The following is a 17,787-nucleotide window of genomic DNA, read 5'->3' on the forward strand; positions in this document are numbered from 1 at the left end:
GTCAGATCATCATACAGATCACAGAGAGAGACAGTGAAGAGCTCGCACACCAACAAAGACCTGAGCTGCTCTGACGTCCCCGCTTCAATAGAAAGAACTGACAGAGCAGCTCAGCGTCAAACTAACGTCTCTGCAGCGAGAAGCAGCAACAGGAAACAATGTGAACAATCTCTGCTGTATGTTTAGACACACCGCAGAGGCGTTAATGTCCTGATCCAGGACACAAGGTACTAAGTCTGATTAGGTCATGCGAAGGGTTAAACACCTGAGAAATTGTGAAAGGACCCAGCTGTTTAGGGGTTGTTTCAGACCAAGAGAGAACCACACCATTCCTGACTAATGAAGATTTAGTTCATACTAGGAAAATAAGACTACAATCAAAGATCAAAGGCTTTCGGCTTGTCCCTTCAGGGGACTTGCCCTTCCTGTCGCAACCATCCCATTTTTGTCAGGGCTCAGGAGCAGCACAAAGGATGCCCTTGGTGGCTGGGCGGGGCCACACCTGGTGATGTTGGATTCATATCAGTGGCCTTCTGCATCCCAACTCAATGCTCTACTGCTGATCCACCAGGCCCCTTTGAGTGTAAAGCTACGGTATTCGAACATAAACAGAAAACCTAACTTCATTGAGTTTTAACCAGGGACAGTTCAACTAAGAATCCAAATGTGATTAGAAATGAATGGATCAGGGAATGGCCTGGACAATGCTGTTAAATCAAAGAATGGAAGCGTGAGATGTGGATAGATTTATTGAAGAACACAGGTTATCAAAGGACAGAGGCTGACTTGGCCTTTTGAATTAATAATTTAAAATGAATGAATCGGGGGAAAACCTGAGAAATAGACCGATAACAAGAGTTAGAAGTCCAGATAACAGGAGTCAGACAAATCAGAAGACAGGGTGAGGACCAAACAGGGGACTGAAGGGAGAGGTGAGTGTCAATAGGCAGGGGAACAGGTGTAAACTATAATAGGCGGTGATGAGTAGTGAAGCTGGAGGATTTAACTGGGAACAGGATGTGGGGAAAGGGCTACAAAATAAAAGTTTAGAACAGGAAGTGGAGCTAAAGGGCCAGATCATGACAGAAAGTGAAAAAGGAAATGTAACATCATATTACCACCACCAACACTATGGCATCTGTAATCCTTTAACACTAATGTTACACGTTTAACTTACAGTGTCTCCAAGTGGCTGATTTACATATCACATAGTGAGAACCTCTGGTTCAATCCCCGGTTCTGGCTATATGTCGAAGTGTCTCTGGGCAAGACACAGAAACCCCAACAGCCCATTCCCATCCCCAGCTGTGCAGTGTGGGTCCACACCCAGAAGAAATTGGAGAGGGTTGGGTCAGGAAGGACATCCGGCTTAAAAACAAAACTGCCAAATCAACATGTGGACACTGATCCCCTGTGGTGACCCTGACCTCATGGGATAAACCGAAAGGACAAAACATAAATAAATAAAAAATATAATAGTTAGAACATCTACTCCACATAATAAGACAAAAACCACATTTAACATAAAGCACCGTTTCGGTTTTACACTACATGTTGTACAAATATTGACAACACAATCCAGAAACATGTGGTAATGAAATTAAATAAACTTATGAACAAACCAGTAGGTTACACAATAAACTTAAAATCAGTTAACTTAAAATCAAATTCCATACCAGTTATATCCCTACAGTAAACCACATTGATGAAGCCCCCCCCCACCCATATTCCACTTGGGGTTAAAAGAGTAAAACCTTCAGATGAACTTTACCTACAACTCGTGCTCTGCTGCAGTCACATCACCTGCTGCACACACGTTTTCTGCCGCTGACCTGGAAACCATGCCCACATAGTCACCTCTCCTTCCTATCAATGTTGCTTAGCAACCACTCCTATTCTCACTTTCTATTTTTATTATAGTTCCCCCTTTTGTTCTCGGAATATTGTGTTTTGTGGTTAATCTTATATTGTTCCAAGTTTAACTCGGGGACAAACCAATGTTTGTTTAGGATGCAGGAACCATTCTGAAGATATGAACTTTACAGCTTTGATCTGCAGCTGAAATTAAAGTAAATCAGTCTCCTGCTGATTTCTGATGTTAAATGACAGTTGGATGGAATGTGACGGGTAGTCATTCTTGGGGTAGAGTCTGAAAATATGATTAATTTACTGTCTAAAAATGTCCCCTTATAAATTACGCTCTTATACAAAAGAAAGTGCAAATGCATTTACATTCTAGTAGCGAATGCGATGACTTAATCAGTATGTTCTAATGCAACGTATCCTGTATTACAACAGGCCTGTATTACACACATTAAATGTTACATGTCTACAATTTCTCAATATGTTCTCAGGAAATGTGATGTGGTTAAAATTACGTTTCTCATGAAATCGAACTTGCAGTTTATTTGTGGGAGCTTGATTTTTAGGACACAAGTTCTAGTGTTCGGTTTCTAGAAGTAATGACTGAAGGTGCTGAGGTCACCAGAGCAGGAAGTGAAGGTTCCACTGCAGTAAAAGCCCTGTGGACTTGCTCAGTCAGCAGAAAGCTTTATGGGGTTGTGTGCTGTGACAAATGAGTGGACCTCCATCAGCCCGACAGTAGATGGTGAGTGTTGACCTGCAGTAACTTATTTTTCTGCTTATTAGAACAGCACATGTTTCAGATGGTTGTGATGAAGCTCTGAGGCTCAGCAGAGTAACTGTTGGTTTTATTTATACCTGACCTCGTTTTTAGTTTCAGCTGATTCTTTAGATAAAGGCAGTAGTCCTGATGACTGGACTTTCTTTTCTGTCATTGATGATCACTTGTTTGGGGCAAATCGAGTGCAATGAAATGTAAAGGATGAGAGTGGTGCCCAGAGGAGTTTATTGTAACGATAAAATAATACAGATGTGTGTTGAAGCATTTTACAATAATTTTTATTTAACTGTATGTTTAAAACCATGAAGTAACCATCATGATCTGAGCCCCTCAGTTCAGTGTTTCAGCATCCTGCAGGTTTGAAATGAAGCCCAGTGGCTGCAGCTTAAACACACTCAGTGTGTTATCTGAGCAGTGTCAGCATCCTCTGAGGCTCCTCCCAGAAGCAAATCCGTCCCCGGGGCCCCGGCACCGGCCCCAGCCTCACTGCTAAAAACAGACTGAGAGCAAATCAATAGAAGGATTAAAAAGAGGGAAAAACCTCCACAGACCTGAGGTCAGAATGCAGCTCCGATGTGAAGGTTTTTTCCTTTTACAATGGTTTCAGTTGAATCTTCTCCTTAATCGTTTTTAAAGAAAATGCCCTATAGAGATAGAGGAGATGAAGGACAGGAGGGAAATGGTACAGGGGTGAAAAAAGGAGAAGCTGCAGGAGGAGGAAAAGCTGAGAAAAGGAAGAAGAGGAGGAGGTGAAGGTCACTGGTCAAGGAGGCTGAAATGAATCGAAGCCGAGGCAGATTTTTACACACACACACATACGCGCGCGCACACACATTTCTTCTTCCTTTGGGTAAAAATGTGTTTTCACAAACACACAAAAGCCAGTTTTACCTCTGGATAACAAACAATAAAGAGACTGACATGTTTTATTTGTGCTGAAATCACTGACTACATTTTTTATATTTATGCACATTCAACTTCAAACATAAATGCAGATATTATTGTGTATGTATAAAAAGGCCTGTATGTCAATCAGGCCTTCATTATTATCTCATGTGACCCTGTTGGACTGGCTGCAGCCACGTTAATTCTGCTTTCTCACACTTTCAGATTTTCACTTAGACAGGATTTATCCAGCAGGTGTCGCCATTTTAACTGAGTCTGAGCCTCAGAAAGCTTCAGTTCATCCATCACTGGTGCTTTCAGTGCTCAAGACATCAAGTTTGAACAAATTCAGGATATCATGTAACACATGAGTGGTCAGAGAGTTTTCACTCTGAACACATACAGCATCACTGCTCACTGTCTGCAGAGCTTCACACTCTGTACAAAAGCACAAAAGCAGCTCATAAAAACAAAATAGATTAGTAGGAAAAAGGATCAGTCTCACACACACACACGCACTAAGGACGACTTTCCAGTCCTCGAGTTGTTAATTAGAAGAAGCTGCAGGTTAATCAGAGAATGTGACACATGACTGAGCTCATAACAAAGAGCAGAGAAATAAAAAGTGACAACATTCATGAGAGAAGGAACTGAGATAGCACAGAGGTGGAGTCATGCTGAGGATTACACAGGGTTGGATGAGCCTGATCCTGTAGGAGCTGATTCCCAAAGATCAGAGCCTGTGAACAATCACCTCCATAACAGTAACTGTGGTGAAGTAGGGAACAGTACAGATTAATGCTTCACGTCTGCAGGTCTTGAATCCGGTAATAAAGCGCACAGGTGTGAATCAGCTGATCACCTGTGGCTACACCTGTGAGGAGTCCTCCTTTAACCACAGACCTTGATCTAAACACGTGCAAACACAAAACTATGATGACTAACTGATCCACGTGTGAAGGATGATGGTGTGTCTGCAGGTCCTGCAGTCAGCAGGGGATCATCAGTCTCTGCAGTAGAAAACGGCTCAGTCCAGACTCCATTTGTTGTCTCCAACAGATCTGGGACTTCTCTCTGAGGATGGGAGGGTTCATTTGTCCTCAGTAAGGGTAAGTCATTTATCAGCAGGAGTCCAGGAGGACACTTCAGGGCTTAAGATGCAGTAAATCTGTCACTGTAGTTCACCTTTGAAAGCACTTCCTGCTGCTGGGTTTATGTTTTTTAATTCTGTCTCTCTGATCATCAGAAGGGAGTAAAGGGGTGTTTGTCTTCTTTTGACTGTGTGAGTCTTACATTTGGACGAGCTCAGTGATGCTTCGCAGATTAAGCTGCTGGCATTTGGAGAAGAAACGTGTAGACGCTGTTTGGTGGAGATAACAGGCAGGTTTTCTCTCCACTGTTTGTTGTGTTAAAGCAGCTGCTGGTTGAAGGTGGTCTGCCAGAGCTTCACTAGAGTCTGACAAGGAGGAAGAATGATTTCTCTGCTTCTAGTTTGTAGATTTGTGTTTTAAAGCAAAAGGCCAATAACCAGATATATATTCAGTGACAGCTACAGGTAGATGTAGATACTTTGTGTGGTTTACTGAACTGGTCTGTTGGGTAAAGACCAAGCAAAAACACAGCAGAGATTAAAAATCCTATCGGAATTAGTCAGAAACAACAGAGAGAAATGACCAGGAAGAGATGATGAACATCCACGAACAGATGCAGAACAAACATCAATAATCTTGTGTCTTTTTTAGTCTTTGAGTCTTCAACCCATCTTTGCCTAGAGACTAGTTTTCTGTCTGTCCATAGTTGTGAGCTACAGTAGGTACTGATGTCAACTATTAATATAATTCTGTCTTTATCATGTCCTCAGCTCTGCTGCCTGCAGGTTCTCCTCATCTAACAAAATAAAAGCCTGGAAAGAGACGTTTCTGTGGTGTTTTCCCAGCAGCCTGTGATTAATGAGATAATTAGAGCTGAGGGAGGTGAGGCAGCAGGTTCGGTTTTTACCCTCAGCAACACTAAGAACAATTAGCACTGAAAACACTCTCATATCCAAGGAGGGGAGTTAGTGCATTGATTAATGTGAGTGTCGAGAGAAAAAATTAATTTTCTCTTTCAGCAGAATGAAAATCATCCCAGTAGAGTGAGATGTTGGTTTCTTACTGCTTGGTGCTCGTTGGAGTTTGTTTGAACAAAACCCAGAGGAGCTGAAAGACAAATATCCTCATGTCCTTTAGTTCGTAATGAAGACAAACACGAGTCAGCACATTAGTCTGCAGGAACAGCCTTGCAACAAAAACTTAAATTTAAGCAGCGTGAGTCTGGAAAACCAGGTTAAAAGGATCATAGGTTTCACTCCGGTTCAGATTATACAACTAAAAATATGTGGACAGTCCTGTGGTCCTGTGGATGAGCACATTTTAAATCCTCTTTGCATTAATCCTAGTTTGTGATACTGGTTCCCAACCAGGCCTGAATTGATTGTGTTAAAACAGCCAAAGCATTTCTAACTTATTCCATTTTCACACAAAATCAGCTCTAAAAGCAGCAGAAGAAAAAAAAAGATCCCATTAAAAATCCAAAGATACAGATTTAAATGGCCAAAGCAGCATCCAGAGAGAAACACTGACTCATGGTGGCTGTGATTGTTACCGGGGAGGTGGATGGAAACTGATCACAGGGCATACTTTTGGCCACGAGGGCTAATGGTATCATAGTTTGGCTGGTCAGGGTCAGAAAATATCAACATGAAGCTAAAAATAATTAGTTTGTTGGGGGCAGCAATGCTGCTTCAAGGCTTCCAACTGCCCCAAAACTTCAGAGAAGAAGAAGAAACTGCTTCCTTCTCAGGTTTTGTCATAAACTCCTCCACTTACTTCATACTTGGTACAGTCCAGCAGGTTGTCTTCTATAAAAGGTGTCCAGATCCACCCAGTCTGGTTTGATTGTTCTTGTGCCTGGAACCGATGGAGGCACAGGTGAAACAGCAAAGGTAAGAACATCAAACATTAACCTCAGCAGGTGTTTTCAGGTTCTGAGGTGATAAAACACACCAGGGTTTAGAAGGATAATTTCACATTGTGGTAAATCCCTCTAAAAGGTGACAGGACCTGTTCTTGTGTCTGTACATTGAAAATGAAGCTACAGCTATCAGCTAGTTAGCTTAGCATCATAAATGATTCCTCTGGAAAGAACAATCAGGCTCAAACCTGTCCAGAAGGGACACCAGTCTACAGTCTTTATGCTAAGCTAACAGCTGGTTGGCTAGTTAGTTTCACACTTGTCTCATAGAAAATATAATTGTTCTGCTAATGTGGAGCGCAAGCGTAATTGTATAGTGGGTGTGATGAGCACATGCTGTGAAAACGTTTTTTTTTCTAAATAAGATATTCCAGCTAATATGGAATAACCAGCTACAGCATTGGTTTTTGCAGTGTGTCAGTTAAAGCATCTACACACTCTCTAAATGTTAAATGTTCCTTTAAAAAAATTTTTTTTGAATGTCAAATTAAACAAGATGGTTTGATCACTTGATAATCGAGCAGGAGACTGACATTTTTACAGTTTTTTAAATTAAACAGCAGAGACATGTGATTTCATGAGTTCAGGTCCTGAATTAACGGACTGTTTTAGTGCCTTTATACTGCAGCACTGTGGGAAATAGATTCCTCATGCTCTGCCTGATCAAATATATTGAGTGTTTTTACTGAATTTATTGGCAATGATGATGAAGTGAGGTGTGTGTGTTAAACCAGGCTCTCCTGAATCTCCTTGTCTGCTTCTTGTTCACTGAACCCAGATCTAACACGAAGAAGGTTAAGGAGTTAATTCAGACAGCAACAAGGCTGCAAGATTCTTCATCACTGCCTCTTTTCTCTTTAATTAGAGCTTCTGTAAGACTGTCAATAATACTGAACTTCCACACAGCACAGAGGTGCTTCAATTAATGACAGGCAGTTGAAGCACGATGAGGCTTTAAACCCAGAACAGTAATACCTGAGGGGTTAGAGAAGGAGTCATTTCTCACAGTCTTTGGTTCACAGGGTTTTGTTGCACCACATGAATAAAGATTCTTTACTGATTTGTGTTGTAGCACCCATGATGTCACGTGTTTTACAAGCCTTACGTGATCAGCTGTTTTCTGTCTACACACACAGAAGCTGTGGGTACTGGCTAGTTCCAGTAGCACCATCATTGTTGTCTCTGTGGTTTGAGTTTGTCTGCAGGATGTTTATGTTCTTCTATGGCAAAAGGGTAAAGCCTGATCATCTTGAGCTGAAAACACAATCTCTCTTTTTTTTTTAACATGAACAGAAACAATGAAAACACTGGAAGAAGTCAGATAAAACATGGCCTCAAATAACTCCTTTAAAAAGTGTTTGGTGCTAATGAAAACCCCTTTTCAGATTAGAGCCTTTAAAATGACCTTTATGATCCTCTTTTTTTCTGCATTTTGGGCCATAAAACACATTCCTCCACTACTGACTGTTGGCTCCACACATAATGCTCTGGATTTTCTGGTGTTTCCAAACAGTACAGGACCAAATGAGTCAAATTCAAAAATAAAAAGAATTGTGATAGTCATAAAATGTGTTCAAAGCATGTTTCTCAATCCTGCACCTGTGTTCTGCTGCAATATAAACGCATGGATTTGACCAAATACTGCAGTAAATTACAGTAAAGTTAAAAAGATATTGCACGAAACTCTTGGGACTCTTAGTTCACTAGCTGCTGGTGTTTGCAGTGAAGACACAGCTGAGGATGTGTGCTGGTGAATGCTGGTTTCATCTGTTCCAGAGTTGGTTTGAGTTGACCTCAAATCATGATGTAGCAGCTGCCCCCCCATCAGAACAGAGATTTACAGTCATGACGTCCACAGACAGAGCAGCTGACTGCTAGTCTGGAGTCAGATGGTTCAGTGTTCAGGATTGAACTGCAGAAGAAAGTGATCAGATCCTAAAACAACAGCATTAATCCAGGAGGACCTTACAGGTTAGCTTTTACTTTTATGTGTTTTCATCTATTCATCTACTGATGTATGGTTCAGTGAATCGTGTTTTATTGACAAATGGCTGATTGATTATTCATGTGACTTAACAATCTGATTACCAACTTGCTGATGACTTGTACAGATGGTCAGAACTTATCTGTAAATTTTAACCTGGTCTTTGTTCCTGGTCTCTTCTGAAAGCGATCACTTACATTTTGACTCGTTTTTAGCTGCGTCACAAACTAAGCAACTGCTGCACAGAGATTGTTGGATTTTAAAACAACTAAAGAAGTTTGTGTTTTGTGTTGAGTTTTGTGCATGACAACAGTCTTTAATGTGTAAAACTGATTGAGCCGGATTTGATCGAAGGTGGTTCACTGGTTAAAGCAGATAAAGGACAAAAGGACTTGATGGAGCAGCCGATCCCCCTTGGTGGTGATTGTTTGGATCAAAGTTCTGCTGCAGGTCACTTTAACCAGGCTGTGGATGTTCCACACATTATTGAATTTTCTTGCATCACTTAGTCAGAGCAGAAAATAGTTGTGATTACCAGGATTTCTCAAGGTTCTGTAAAGTCAGGATGAATTCTTTCTTTGTGTGGAGCTGCTCTGCAGCAGGACGTCAGAGGTCAAACAAAGAAGCAGTAAAAGTGATTTTTTTTTCTTAGTGAAACAGCAGCTTGTTGCCTCACACTGAAACTGATGCAGATTCTGCAGATCTGTTGTTTCCTGTCCTCAGCTGCAGGCGTCTGCTCTAAACCACCACGGCCTGTGAAGTTATCCGACCACCATTGAGGATCAGTGATTCCTGTCGACGGCGGGTCACGTCCTCACACAGGCCACTGTAAATCTGCTCACGCTGACAGGTTTAATGTCCTGCTGCTGCCGCTGTACACGACAGTTTGTGTGTGGAGGATTTTTACAAGCTGGGCAGCTGGTTGATGGACAGACAGGGTGACTGCTGCTGATCTAACGGTAGCAGAGTCTTTGTGATGGAGGCTGAATGAGGTTCACATTGAGCAGCTGCTGGAAAATAAAGGCTTTGAGAAAGTCTGTTCACATTTCAAGTTTAATGACAAGTTTAATGTTACAAACGCTAAAGAACTCTCAACTCATACTGGATTTTATACATTCACATTAAACTGTCCACATTAAACTGTTCCTAACTTTAGTTTGTGTAAAGTTGTCTACACATTAGTATCTCCATGTGGTTTTAGTAGAGTCAAACAGTAAGAGGACAGAGAGTGAGACAGTGAATCATCGTCACGTCTTTAGTGATGATTCTGATGCATAGTGAGGGGGGAACATGTAACAGACGTGAGATGATAATAATAATTATTCTTCCTCAAACCTCAGAAAATGTTTTGTCTCGTTTAACCCTCCAGGACCCGGCCTATGCCTGCTTCCTTTTCGATAAGCTCCAGCGCCTCCAGCTCCCTAGCCGTGGACTGCATTCTTCTGTTGACACACGCTGTGATGTCTGTGGTGCCTCCTTCCAGCAGCTGAGACGCCTTGCTCTGCGTCGGGCTCTGGGCATCAGCAGGGAGATGACACCTCGCCCTGCTGCTCCTAATGTCCTACCAACCACCACCATCGTCCCCTCTGCCTCAGGTACCAGCTGGATGGGTGAGGAGCTGCCAGTGAAGCAGCAGAAATGGTCATACGAGGAGAAGCAGCAGGGGAGCGGGACTCCGTGGGGATGGGGCGGAGTTCAGAGCACCTACCTGGGTGGGGGCGGGGTCAAAGGCTTAGCCACAGTCACACCCCTCCCCATGAACACACAGCACTACCTGGAAGGAGTATGGAGGGTCTCCTGCTGCATACCTGAACACCAGCCACCTACGGTAAGCGTGGGGGGTTGGGGACACTTTAAGTTACACACATAAACATGAGGACAGGTGAGTAGCTGTCCTCATCAGAATCTCCAGGTCGGTCTTCAAGAACTCTTTCCATCATTAGTCTTTAAAGGTTCACTTTTCACATCAGTCGCTAAAAATATTTCTGTGCAACTAAACCTCAAACATGTTTTTGTGAAAAACATTGTCATCTCGTGATGATGTTGTGATGCAGTGTTACAACAGTGCTGCAGGAACCTGCAGACAGAACCATCCTTCACATTAATGAGAGAATCTCTGCTGACCATCCTGACCTCCAGCCGCATGCTGTATAATTCATGAAGCTCAGCACAGATCTGTCACCGGACTAGGTTCCTGACCCCTCCTGACTGCTTCTGACACCCTGAACATTATGACATCATTGTACACCCCACCCCCTTCTTCCAGTCCCTGTCAGACATGAAGCTTGACATTTATTTAAAAATGAAGTACTCTTTGTAACTAAGTAACTCCTCCCTGAACTCTGACTTACAAGCACATTTTGTCAACATGAATAATGATCTTCACTTTGCAGAAATTCAGTAATTGTTACTCAACTTTCAGGTAAAGCAGATTTAGATATAAAATTAGATTATTTCCTGTCCTTCCTGTGAGTCCCTGCTCTGCAGGCACATGGGTTTTTAAGGAGCAGCTGTTAATTGTGGGATGACTCCTCATTCAGTCTGTGAACTCTCCAACTGCTGCAGGAAGCCACATCTTTATTATCCAGCTCAATATTCTCCATCAGCTGAGAGGAACCACAGATATTTCACTGTCCTCTGACTGCACAGATCCAGCCCTGAGCTCGGGAAGGTTTCAGACTTTTAGCTGTCTTTTTGACTGTCACTGTCCCTGTCCCCATGAGATGTCCACATTTATCTCAAAGACTAGGCCGTGACACACCTTAAACTAGGCAAGCTGCTCTGTCTAATTTCATCATGTCGGCTCTGTAAACCACCAAAAGGTTTGAAGTGATAATGTTTTTAAAGTGTAGAATCACAGCCATTTTTGTTGATTGACCTTTGGCAGTCAGTAGCTCAGCTGGTTTCTGGGCAGATGTTTCTGGGCAAGTTTGTGTTGTTCATTTACAAGTCAGCAGATGAAAAGTCCTGAGTGGATTCAGGACTTGGTGATTAGTAAGGACAAAAACCAGTCACATGCTGAAAAACCAAAACTGATCCATTAGAGAGCAGAAACATCAGGTGAGCACAAATCAACAGTTCTTTTTAGGAAAAAAACAAAGTGGTTAAGTAAGAAGTCACAGTCGGGTCCTCTTGTAGGGGAGTGATCATAATTTACACTTGTAAAGTTGATGGTTCAGTGTCCATGTGCATTTATATGTGACAGGAGAACAGAGTGTTTGTTCATCTAGAGAAAGTTTTGAGACCTGATCTGAGAAAGGAGGGGGGTAGACAGGCTAAAGGACAGTTGATGTAGCAGTCTGTCTTTGCAGCCTTGTGTGTGCACTACAGGAATAACATGATGATAAATATCAACTGAACCATGATGGGGGAAAAAAAGAAACTGTGATGTGAAGCTTCCACCTCATCCAGCAGGCTGGAAGTGGTGTTGGTCTTTGTATGTAAGTGGTTGTAAATCCCAAAAGTTCATATAACGTCAGTCTATGTAAACTAGAACCGCTTCAACCTGTTTTTACTGTTACTGAACCAAAGCTGCTGCTGTTAAACATTCGTGTCCGTGTTTGATTTGTTCAGGTTTGTGTTGTGGTGCCGGCGGTGGTCTGGTCCTGCCGGCAGCTCTCTGCGTAATCCTGTTTATGGGCCGAGCATGTCCCAGTCCTGTTAACGCGATAATCCAGCATAACCAGGCCGCGGATCTGAGCCCAGAGATGGACGCAAAAACTGGAGAAAGGATGGAAAATGCTCACTTCCTTAAAATGAGGGCAGAGGCAACAAATATAAAGAATTTCTAACCTGATGTGTAGTGGATACAGTCAGAAAACATACGGGTGATAAATGTTTGAACAGCTGTTTTTTTGTCTGTGAATGAGAAGTGACATTTGAAAGCTGAAACATGTAAAATACAAACTGCAGGTTTGCTTTTTTTTTTTTTTTACAATAACTAAATCAGAAAGTCTGATTTCAGGTTTTGTAGCAGCAGAGCCGAACAATGAGGCCTTGGACCTCGTTAGCAGGATGATCCACTCTGAGAAGCCATGTTGTGATTGAGCACGATGGGAAGTTTGGAAAGCAGCGATCAGTCTAATGACCAGAGCTAATTAGTTAATGACCTCCTCATCCAAAGCTTCCTCCTCCTGCAGCTAATGAAGCGTCAGGCTAACGAACGACCAGCGGCAGCCATGCTTTCCTGCCACAGCTTTTCCCCAGAGACTGGATGAGCTGTTCAATCTTGTGTCTGTTACAGGATACCTTGTTATCTAGGCTAACAGCTTGTCTGTGCTCTCTCACAAAACTGCAACCTGTAACTCTGACAATGTCCAGAGAGCACGACATAAGGTGAGGACACCCAGGAATAAAGAGCAAAATAAAATCCCAGGAGGAAACATGAGAGTGAAGCTCTGTGCTTCTCTTCGAGCTTCGAGTTTTTTCCACCTGACTTAATCCAAATAAACACAGTGGATGGTCACTAGTGCATGTGACTGCTTCCTTAAGAAGGAGAGGATACCAAAAATGTCCATCAGTCACATGAATGTATGAATCAGCAGGGACAGTGAAGTAACACCAAGAACTGGCTTTGCTCTGCTTTACATCTGCCCCTTTCTGGCAACGCCAAGGTCAAGTTCAGGAGACACTGTTGGATGGACTTTGACATGACAGAGAGACTTTGACACCACATTCAAGGATTTTACCATGAATTCAGCAGGTTTATGTCTGAAAATAGACCATTAGTCTGTGCAGTGAATGTCAATCTCTGTCGACAGAAACAACTCGAGAGTGAAATGACTGCACACAGACTCACTTTGAGTCCTGCTAGTATTTCAAATAAGTCTTCAAATAAGACCATGGAAGGAGGAAGTGACACTGTCTGATCCTGGTTTAGTGAAGAGATTCATGTCACACTAAAAACAATAAAAGTGTTAGAATGTGGAAAGTATTGTGATCGTAACGTGTAACACAACTTTGATTAGAAATGAGGTCGAGTGAAAGTCAAAGTAGCCAGAATTAAATCTACTTCAGTAAAGTACAGATATGTGAAACATGTACCTAAATAAAGTACGCAAGTAAAGTACGTGTTGGCTTTCCTGAGTCATGTTTGAATCTAGATCCAGAAGGAGGTGGTTATGCACTGAAACCATAAATAAATGTTTCCTCTACTTTAACCCCATTGCCTCTGCACAGTAAAGATCTGGTGTTTGTGTGTGTGTGTGTGTCTCAGGATTTGGCTTCAGGCGGAGACCATGTGACCGTGAAGAGTTCGCCTGCGACTGCTGTCATTAAACCAGCAGCTCACAGCATCGCCACCCAAACCTGCCAACCTCCGTCTGGTGCAGCTGCTTTCTTCATCAGGTCAGTAAACGCAACACCGCTCAAAGCTTCCATCAAGGTCATTACACAGACAGAAGAACTGGACTCTGCCTAAGTCAGTAATTATTTCCAAACAAGAAGCAAAAGAAAAGTAAAATAGCAACAAAATAAAATAGATAAGAGTAAAACCACAGTTGACCGTTTAATAAAAGGAGGTGAATTTATTCATTTCACCGTTTCGGCACCCTCACATTTTCAGCCAGTTCAGTTCAGATCTGCAAAAATCAGCTCACCTTTATTCCTGATCCAGGACTTGGGGGAAGCCAGCAGAGCCCTACCTGAGGATTAGAGGCTCTGACTGTCAGAACAGGAATTCAGGGAGAAAATGAAGATCGAAAATGTTGAAAAACCCACTAAAATGTTTCTATTTATTTACGTCCTCCTTAGAATTTATTTTTGAATAAATCAGAATGTACAAAACAAACTACTGAATCATAAAATTTTTACACCATCACAGTAAAAAGGCGCAGATTTCCAATTTTTATCTTGTTTGAAGGGTCAGAACAGTGTGTCCTTCAGGTTTCAGCGGGGCTGGAGTTTGACAAAGGAGCTGGTTCAGTTTGGACCGAGTCTTCCTGAGTCACCGATCCTATCTGATATTGAGCAGTGAAAGAGAAGACAGCAGAGCAAAGCTCAGAAATGGAGAGAGATGAGAGTCAATCATCTGATGTTTCATGGGCGAATCAAACTCATCATCTGATAAAGAAAAGACACAAATCTCTCATGGTCAGACACACTGGGACTCCTTCAGTTCAGTCCTCCCTGCACCTCAGTGAGACACACAGTGAGACATACTGAGACATACCAACATAAAGAGAAGGCACGGAGTAAAAATAACGCATTTGTTTTCCAGTGAAGTGTTTTTAGACTCTGCTCCTGCAGCAGCTCCATCCTCTTCAAACACCTGAGCTCAGCTGAAGCCCTTCAGACAAGACTCAGGGTCCACATTACCCAGATTTTGCTTCAAAGACTTCCCAGCATGCATCTGTCAAAAGATGGTGGGGGCTGAGAGGAGGGAGCAGAACGTCACTCTGCTTTTATCTAAAGATGTTTGAAGGTTTGATTAGCCTGCAGCTCCCTTCAAACACACACACACACACACACACACACACACACACACACCTCGCTGGTTCACTGTGGGTTCATCCTGAAACAAACTGTTGCAGGCATATATGTGTCGTTCATACAGGAGGAGCTGTATTCAAATGTAACAAGTCCTTTTACTCAGGTAGTGTACTGTGTACTGTGAGGTTCAGGTATTACAGTGCTCCACCAAACAGCTTCAGGTACTTCAGTAGTTATACATCTTGATACTAATGGAGCTAATGGCGAGTAAGTGGACTGACAGAAAATCTTTTTACTGCTCCTCACATGTGTTTTAATATATTACTCAGTTAAAGTTTAACTATTGGTTCTGGAACTGAATCACTGTCAAGGCGATAATCTCTGAGCCTCACATTAAAGTGAAAACCAGATAAATGTGTGTAGCAGCAGGAACAGGAGAAACTGAGACGAAACCAAAAGAAAAAGAGCAAATGTTGATTATGGAGACATGCCAGGAACTCAATCTGTGTCTGAGAGGAACAGGAGATTTCTCAGATTTCAGGCTTCCTGCCAAGAAGCAGTAAGAATTCGACAGTTGGAGATTCAACAGGGGACGGCCGTATTAACACAGCAATATGAAAACGCCAGCAGAGAAGCTCGGCTGATTACGGCGTGGGAGCCAGCGGACGCGTCCATCTGTTTGTCACTGTGCATGTTTCCACGTCCAGAGAATCCCGCAATCCCCTCTGATAGCATACAGCAGCTCAGTGGAGCTGCAGAGCCACAGAGGGATCAGGATCCTGGCAGGAAAAATCTGAAATGACACAGATCTTTAATATGTCTGTCTGATCCTAAATATTTGTGTGTGGCAAAAGTGTGGGAATGTCTTCAGTGACCCCATTTTTTGATCTTAATTTACCACCAATTGATCACATTCCTGCGCATTGTCTTGCAGGGATTTTTAACCCATTCCACTTCACGGAACGGCTTGGTTTTCTTCATGACCCACCTGCTTTAGGTCTTTCGACGTTTCTTTAAGATTTAGGTCAGGTCAGCTGTTTTTAAAAGTTTCTTCTTCTCAAACCGTCTTGTGTAGCAGCTCAACAGATATTTGGTTGATTTTTATTTGGTATATAAAAATAGATTTTTCAGGTTTTTCTTCTGGAGTGGGAGTGTGATGCTCTGAACCATTAAAATAGAAACATTGGTGTGGTGACATGAAATTTCCACCAGGAACAAAACAAACATTTCTGCATTTTCAACATTTTTATTTAATAATGTGTTTCTCCCATTCAAGAAGCTACTGCTTCCGGGTTCAGTTTCTCGCTCGAAGTGGGGCTGGGGATCAAGCCATTGACCCGGTCATTAGCATACAACCTGCTCTGCCAAATGATCCCCAGTATATTTGTCAACCCCTCAATCTGGCCAGTTAACATAAAATAGACATTCAGTCATAGGCAACACCCCCACTTCCAGCCCTGCATTAGACATGGCACCTTGCTGGGGGGGTCATTATTGAGCATGAGCCCCTGATGGACCCCCCTCACCTTCCAAGCTGCTGCTCAGCAGGAGCTGACTTTAGTTTAAAGTGAGGCCATGTGACAGGAAGTCAGCTGTCAGAGCTCATCACAGTTAAGGGAGTTAGGAGAGGGGGTTGGGGGTCACCAGTGATGTGGGGGGGGAGCTCTGCTGATCCTGAAGGCTTGGAAAAATTCACCTCATTTATGTTTGGAAGCTCCTGAGCCTCGATAGTAATTATCATTGACAACCCCACAGAGGCGAAGTCACAAGTTGATCCGCCCCCCATCTCATATGTTATGCATTAGCTTCTCCTGCTGTTCATGGTCGATAGAGCACAGAGGGCGAAGAGTAGGACGGCATGCCTTTGAACAGAGGGATCAGACCTAGTCAGGCTAGTTTAGGTGAGGACTAGATCAGACTAGATTTACCCCCTGCTACAGAGAGACTCCATTTGTGTGAGACAAACAAAATCTGAATGTTTAACGTCTCCTCACAGAAAACGGACTCCCGAGCTCAACCTTCACTCAACTTCAAGCTCTTTCAAAAGAAAAAACATGAAGGAAGTGAAGAAGCCATCCATAGTTCAGAGGAGGGAGGGTGATGAAACATTCTCGTTCGAAAAGACATCAAGATGGCACCGTAGGTCACAGTTCAGGGACATCATAATCAAATCTGTACACAGAGCAGTAGAGTAGATGTATCATGATGTTTCCAGATATGAGGACACTGGACCTGACCTGTTGAACTGAGGAAGCAGTTTCCTGAATGTTTCAGCTCCTGTAAAAACCCCAAATAAGCTGAATAGAAAATCCAGGTTCCCACTGACTAAGATCAAGTTCCCCAAAGTGGATCTCTGGCTTTGGGCCCAAGCTTGTCTATCAACTTTCTGGAATAACGGGCTTCTCTCCTAAATCCTTTGGACAAACCAGGGGTGCTGCAGGGCTTTTCTGTGGCTTCCTCTGTTTGACTGAAGACCAGAGCTGCAGCGATGCACCAAAATATGAGCTGCAACAGCCACAGGAAGCAAATTACCTGAGCTCGTGTTTGTAAAACATCTGGAATCTGATCTAGAATCAAAGCATTGCACCAACAATAAAATGTACTAAAACATAATGGAAGGAGGGTGACATATATGTTCTGCCACGATAGGAACTGAATCCTCAACCCTGAGAGCACAGTGTTAATACATTGCTCAAAGCAAAGGAGAGGAGGTCGGCAGGCTGCCTGGGGGCGTCACTAATGTGACCCACATTAGTCCTGCTGTGGGTCCTGCTGAGACACAAACGTGGACGTTTAACAAATGAAAGCCTGGAGGTGAGTGGGACATCCACTG

The 17,787-nt window shown here is 42.8% G+C and overlaps 1 protein-coding gene across 6 annotated transcripts in view; it reads left to right on the plus strand.

Annotated features, from left to right (window-relative positions):
- Positions 1 to 2,371: 2,371 nt before the first annotated feature.
- Positions 2,372 to 17,787, plus strand: part of LOC137102071 (kinesin-like protein KIF26A) — a 47,528-nt gene continuing 32,112 nt past the window's right edge. For 3 of the 6 annotated variants that reach the window (XM_067481162.1, XM_067481163.1, XM_067481164.1), the window contains exons 1-2: positions 2,373 to 10,353; positions 13,741 to 13,871. In XM_067481162.1, coding sequence (XP_067337263.1) covers positions 9,787 to 10,353; positions 13,741 to 13,871 — 698 coding nt within the window. In that variant the 5' untranslated portion in view covers positions 2,373 to 9,786. Of the gene's footprint in view, positions 10,354 to 13,740; positions 13,872 to 17,787 lie in introns of all 6 variants that reach the window. The other 3 variants (XM_067481166.1, XM_067481165.1, XM_067481167.1) reach the window with 3 other exon arrangements.

The sequence above is a fragment of the Channa argus genome, chromosome 17 (assembly GCF_033026475.1).
Source record: "Channa argus isolate prfri chromosome 17, Channa argus male v1.0, whole genome shotgun sequence".
In the NCBI taxonomy this organism is placed as follows: Eukaryota; Metazoa; Chordata; class Actinopteri; order Anabantiformes; family Channidae; genus Channa; species Channa argus.